Source organism: Halichoerus grypus, chromosome 2 (genome assembly GCF_964656455.1).
Source record: "Halichoerus grypus chromosome 2, mHalGry1.hap1.1, whole genome shotgun sequence".
In the NCBI taxonomy this organism is placed as follows: Eukaryota; Metazoa; Chordata; class Mammalia; order Carnivora; family Phocidae; genus Halichoerus; species Halichoerus grypus.
The window spans coordinates 176,413,008-176,419,007 of NC_135713.1; the positions used below are offsets into that span (position 1 = coordinate 176,413,008).

A 6,000-nucleotide genomic window follows, 5' to 3' on the forward strand; every position below is an offset into this window, starting at 1 on the left:
AAGCAGGCTTCTGGGTGAGCAGGGAGCCCGATGCGGGGCTCGATCCCAGGACCCCAGGATCATGACCTGAGCTGAAGGCAGTCGCTTAACCAACTGAGCCACCCAGGCGCCCCTTTAATTAGAGTTAGATGCTGTGAAGGAAAGAAATATCTGCTTAGTTTTCTTTTTGTCTCCCAAATGTTTTATATACCAATAAACATTGTAGAGTTGTTTTATAGATGTGCTCTAACCACCACTATTATTAACATCTTTGTATACATGATAAATGTGTGATGTTTATAAAACCAATGACAAATATGACCATGTGCATCAGCCACATGCACACAAAGAAACCTTCAAAATTAAATATTTTCTGATATTGGAAAAGACTTAGTGCAAATAAAACATATCCTAATGTTTGAGATATGATCCTATCTCAACTCAAAATGAAATTTTTCAATAAATCAAGCAATAAAGTAAGTTCCTTCTTCATTTCTTTCCTCTTTCTTTCCCTTCCTTCCTTCCTTCCTTCCTTCCTTCCTTTTTTGAGAGAGCACACAAGCAGGGAGGAGGGCAATGGGAGAGGGAGAGAGAATCTTAAGCAGGCTCCAAGCCCAGCACAGAGCCCAACACGGGGGCTCAATCTCACGACCCTGAGATCATGACCTCATGATCTGAAATCAAGAGTTGGGACCTTAACCAACTGAGCCACCCAGGTGCCCTCTTCTTTATTTCTAAATTCATTTGTTCATTCAACATTTATAGTGTGCCTTGGAAATAGTATATATGACTTACATAAGAGCATAAAGAGCTTGTAAGGAGTAGAGATGGTATATACCAAGAGCATTTCTCAATATGAGTTCCCTGGAACACTGCACACTTTATTTCTGTATCTCAAAAGGAAAAAATGGTGAAATCTGTATTCACAGGTATAAGAAAAAATTAAACACATCAATAGCACAGAAGGATGTTCAAACTGTATACTGATACCCAGGCAGCATTTACTAACTACCACATGTATACTCTCTTCAATGATAAGTGGTTTTTGTTATGTATCTGGTCATAATTTCAATAATTTTTCTATAATGATATTTTTTATATTTAATTTTTCTAAATTTGTATACAATTTAAGACATATATATCTTTTAGCCATTGCTGAAATTAAGTACATTTTAGTTTGCTTTCTTAAGCAGGAAAGTACTATTAAATAAATGATAAATGACTTCATTGCTAATAAGGTATTGGTAGGAATGAGTGAACCAGTTGAGGAAATGAATAAGGAAAAAGTCCTTGTTGAAAGGGCACCTGGCTGCCTCAGTCAGAAGAGCATGTGACTCTTTTTTTTTTTTAAGTAAAGATTTTATTTATTTACTTGACAGAGAGAGAGAGCACAAGCGGGGGGGAGCAGCAGGCAGAAAGAGAGGGAGAAGCAGTCTCCCCATGCGGGACTCAATCCCAGGACCCCAGGATCATGACCTGAGCCAAAGGCACATGCTTAACCATCTGAGCCACGCCGAGCATGTGACTCTTGATCTCATGGTTGTGAGTTTGAGCCCCATGTTGGGTGTAGGGATTACTAAAAAAAAAGAAGAAGAAGAAGAAGAAGAAAGGAAGAAAAAGAAAGAAAGAAAGGCAAAGAAAAGAAAAAAGTCCTCATTGAAAAGTGAGAAGAGTTCCTTGAAAATAGGACTGAGGGAACAAGAAGAGAAAGAATTGATACCCTGACATGGAACATGTTTCAGGATGCAACTGCAGAATGCCACTTCCATTGACACTTTTGAGACAAACTGATGCTTCAATTTCTTCCTTGAACATCCAATTAAAGTTTAGGACCCAGAAGCAGCCAGTATCCGACAGCAAACTTACCCTCAAACTTATTACTTTCCAAATCATTCTGTGGCAGGATACCCAGATTGTGACAATACTCTGTCTCAAGAACAAGGGTGAAAAATTAAGAGGGAAGGGGGGATTTCATGGGTTGGTGATTTTTTTTATTAGTTGGCCACTGAACCCTAATACATAGACTTTTTTTTTTTTAAAGCCTGTTGCTTAATTCAATTGGCTCATGCAGATAGATTAAGGAGTATTAGAGTATGTTATTTACATATTTCCCTGCAACTGTACCTCTAGCCAACTCAGTTGGCATCTGAAATAAATGTATATATACACTATGATTCCAGGAGACGCCTGGGTGGCTCAGTCGGTTAAGCATCTGCCTTTGGCTCAGGTCATGATCCCAGGGCCCTGTGATGGAGCCCCGCATCGGGCTCCCTGCTCACCAAGGCGCCTGCTTCTGACTCTCCCCCCTGCTCATGCTCTCTCTGTCATAAATCGATAGACAGACAGACAGATAGATAGATAGATAAAATCTTTATATATGCTATGATTCCAAATACCAGAAAATAGGTTTTTAAAGGATATACTTCAAAATGTTAACACATTATGTCTGGATAGTAAAGTCTTAGGAACTATTTTTTCTTTTTTCATTTCTATATTTTCCAAATTTCTACAGTGAACATGAGTTACTTATGCAATTGAAAAGAATATTAATAAAATTCATGCTTTCATAGAGAAATTAAGAAAATGGCCTTTGAGAGTATTGCTTGCTCTCCATTTGATCCAAAGGATATATCTTTGATCTTATTGGTGTTTCATCAATACATTGTAGTTATAAAAGGTGTTCTTTGGTCAAATAAACTTAGGAAACACATGGGAGGGATCTAGCGTGCAGTAATTAGCAGACAATAATTTATTATTGTAATTATGTTAGGATCTGCACTAGAAGCTAGAGACAGAAGCATTAATAAAATCTGAAACCTCCCCTTAAGAAACTCAGTCTAGTAAGGGAGACAGATGTATTACATATCCCATTACAATATAATGTAATACAATGTATGCGCTAAAGAGGCAAGAACAAAATAAACCTACAGCATTTAATTTTTGAAACATTAAGTTCCTCTTTCAAGGACAATCAATCTTAGTAAAAGGCAATATGTTCATTCAAATTTTGAAAACATTAAGTATAGGGTGATCTTATTCCTTCTCAATCAATTCAAAGTTCTACTACAAAACACATATGTAGATCCCTGTATCCATGCAGATATTTCTAAACAATTTTCAGTTTTCAAAGTGCATTTATATACCTTATCCTTCTAACAACCCAAAGAGAAGCAAACAGTCCCCATTTATAAATAAGGAAACTAGGTCTTCTCCTCAAGGCTAACTAGTGGTCCAGAATCTGACCCAGGTGATAATGCAGCCATAATATAGTTATAGCAATGCTGGTGTATGTACTTTATAAGATATATTGATCAATGTTTCAGTCTTGGAATGGTCATACATCTGGTTTACATGAAATAATCAGGTATTTGAAGTTAGGGAAATAGAGAATTAGCCTAAATGTTAGTAATATGCACAGAGAGACTAGTGATTGCTGTTGGCAGTGTCCAAGACAAAAGTAAAAAATAGGGGCGCCTGAGTGGCTCAGTGGTTAAGCATCTGCCTTCGGCTCAGGTCATGATCCCAGGGTCCTGGGATCGAGCCCCACATCGGGCTCCCTGCTCTGCGGGAAGCCTGCTTCTCCCTCTCCCACTCCCCCTACTCGTGTTCCCTCTCTCACTGTCTCTCTCTCTGTCAAATAAATAAATAAAATCTTTAAAAAAATAAATAAATAAAAAATAATCAAGGAGGTGACTTCTTCCTTGACTATTATTTTCCAGAAACTTAGTATCTTGAGTTACAAAGTATTTTTTAGTAAATATCTCCTCTGTCACTCTGGATTTAATTGTATTATTTGGTGCACATACTCAACAAAAGCATATTAAGCACTAACAACATAGGAACTTACTACAGTGCATTAGGACCATCATACAAGTAAATAGATTCAAGTCTGCAGATATTTAACAAGATTCTCATGACAGGTGCAGTTTGAATATACAAATACTGATCCCATATTTGCAAATAGTGAATGGAAATTTTTTATATAAGGAGTGAAATTGAAACAACCGAAAATGACTTTATATCTAGGGGAAAATATTTTTAAAGTATTTCTGACAGTAAGTGAGAACTGGAGATCCGGCTTATCCTGGTTTTGATACCGGCTACGTTGATTTAGCACACATTTTTTAACCTCTATGGAGTACTGGTTTTTTCACCTGTAGAGTGTCACAAAAATTCAAAAATTAACATGTATTTCTTCTAAAATAAAATTTAGATCACCCACAATGACAGTTTAGATAGCTTTTTAGAGGATCTAGTTTTGTTTTGTTTTGGGTTTTTAGTAAGCACATTTTTCTTTTTTTCAAATCAGTAAACACAGGGTGCCTGGCTGGCTCAGTCAGAAGAATGTGCAACTATTGATCTCAGGGTGGTGAGTTCAGGCCCCATGTTGGGTGCAGAGATTACTTAAATAAGTAAATAAACTTAACAAAAAAACCAACTGTATAATTAAACCAAATAAGCATGTACATGGCATTTTGCTGGTGACCCCTTAAAACCTTTGATGCTTTGCATGAGTAAGGAGCCTAGCATCTATTGAAGTCACGCTTTAGAACTATGTTTAACATAAAATTGTACAGATTACACAGAATACTAATGTATTTCTGTCATATTTAAAACTGTATTCCTGGCCAATTCTTGTTAGAAAGGGTGTTACGGTACTAAATCAAGTTTTAAACTGTAAACTACTAGAATTTACTATTTCAAGTATTAGTCTGTAAATTCAAGCAGTTTTAACCTAGTTTAACATTCATCTGTAAAGACCAGTTAAAATTGATTGACTTAATCCAATTTCACAGCATTTTATATATCATGCTTGAAATGAAATAAAGACTCATTATTCTGAGATAATGAAGAGGCAAAGATTTGGCCTGCTGTTTGGGAAATTACAGGGTGGACCACCTAGGCTCCTTTTAGTAAGATGCTTTTCCAAGAAACAACTTCTTTGTTTTCTTTAAACAATACAGTCCTGTCATAAACTACATCATCTTTTTGTCTTTAGGAAATCCAGGTGTCATTGCTGAGGTGCAAGGTGGGGCTGGAAAAAAAAAAAGCAGGTGGAAGGTTTGCTGCCTTGGTAACCAGGATGCTCCAATTTCTGTCCCAGTCCACCCCAAGTCTAACTGTGACCTTGGGAAGTGTCCCCAGGTCAGTGACTAGGTTTCCCTCTCTTCTTAATTCTCAGTGCTCAGAGAGGGGGACAGGGGTGGGGTGGGGGGCAGGGTAGGAACCAGCCCCCAGGGACTGCAGACAACCAGGCTACAGCACGCTCCAGGTTCACGCAGTTCCTCAAACCTCGTCGCCCTGGATCTCCCTACAAGCTCAGCCACTGGCTCCGCTCAGAGCAGTCCGTTCCCGTTCCCCCGGCGGTACCCTGGCTCTGCTCCGCGCCCCCCCCCCCCCCGCCTTGTGTCTCGCTGCGAGGAAGGGACCTTGCGATCATCCTTCCATTTGCCGAGAAACGCTCCATCTACCCTTAATTCTCACCCTAGTCCTTCCTCCTTCAGAGAACACCTGACACCGCTGCACTCGACAGATCCCCACCATGGCTCTGTCTCAAGACCCATTATCTTCCCTCAGGAGACCTCCCCTTCGCATCGCCTTCACCTCCAGGGAGCCCTCTTTCGCACACCCCATTCTTCCTCAAACTCTCACGCCATTTCCACCCGCCAGCCTTTTGCCGAGCTCTAAAGGACCCTCAGCTCTAGTGGGGGAAAAAGCCTCCCCCACCTCCGCCATCGGGATCTGGGGACCCCTCTCACCTCCGCGGTGGGAGATGTGTTTACTGAGGAATCGCTGCTTCTTTCTCGGGTGCAGCAAGGTCGGGTATTTGAGCAACAAGAATGAGGTCACCAAGTACCCTCCCAGGGTGGAGAGAAGGTAAAAAGCCGCGGTGGACGACATCTCAGCCACCGTATGGGAAGTCTCCCACCTCCGGGCCCTGTGAACTCCGCTGCTGCGGTCGCAACGGCTGCGGCGGCTGCGGCAGCTGCTCGAGGTCTGCTCGCCCCCAGCCGGTGCCAG

At 40.4% G+C, this 6,000-nt stretch overlaps 1 protein-coding gene across 1 annotated transcript in view; it reads right to left on the reverse strand.

The window, feature by feature from the left end:
- The window catches only part of GDPD1 (glycerophosphodiester phosphodiesterase domain containing 1), a 47,235-nt gene extending 41,235 nt beyond the window's left edge, over positions 1-6,000 (reverse strand). The window contains exon 1 of the mRNA XM_078064501.1: positions 5,739-6,000. Within this exon, the coding sequence (XP_077920627.1) occupies positions 5,739-5,880 (142 nt within the window). The 5' untranslated portion in view covers positions 5,881-6,000. The remainder of the gene's footprint in view (positions 1-5,738) is intronic.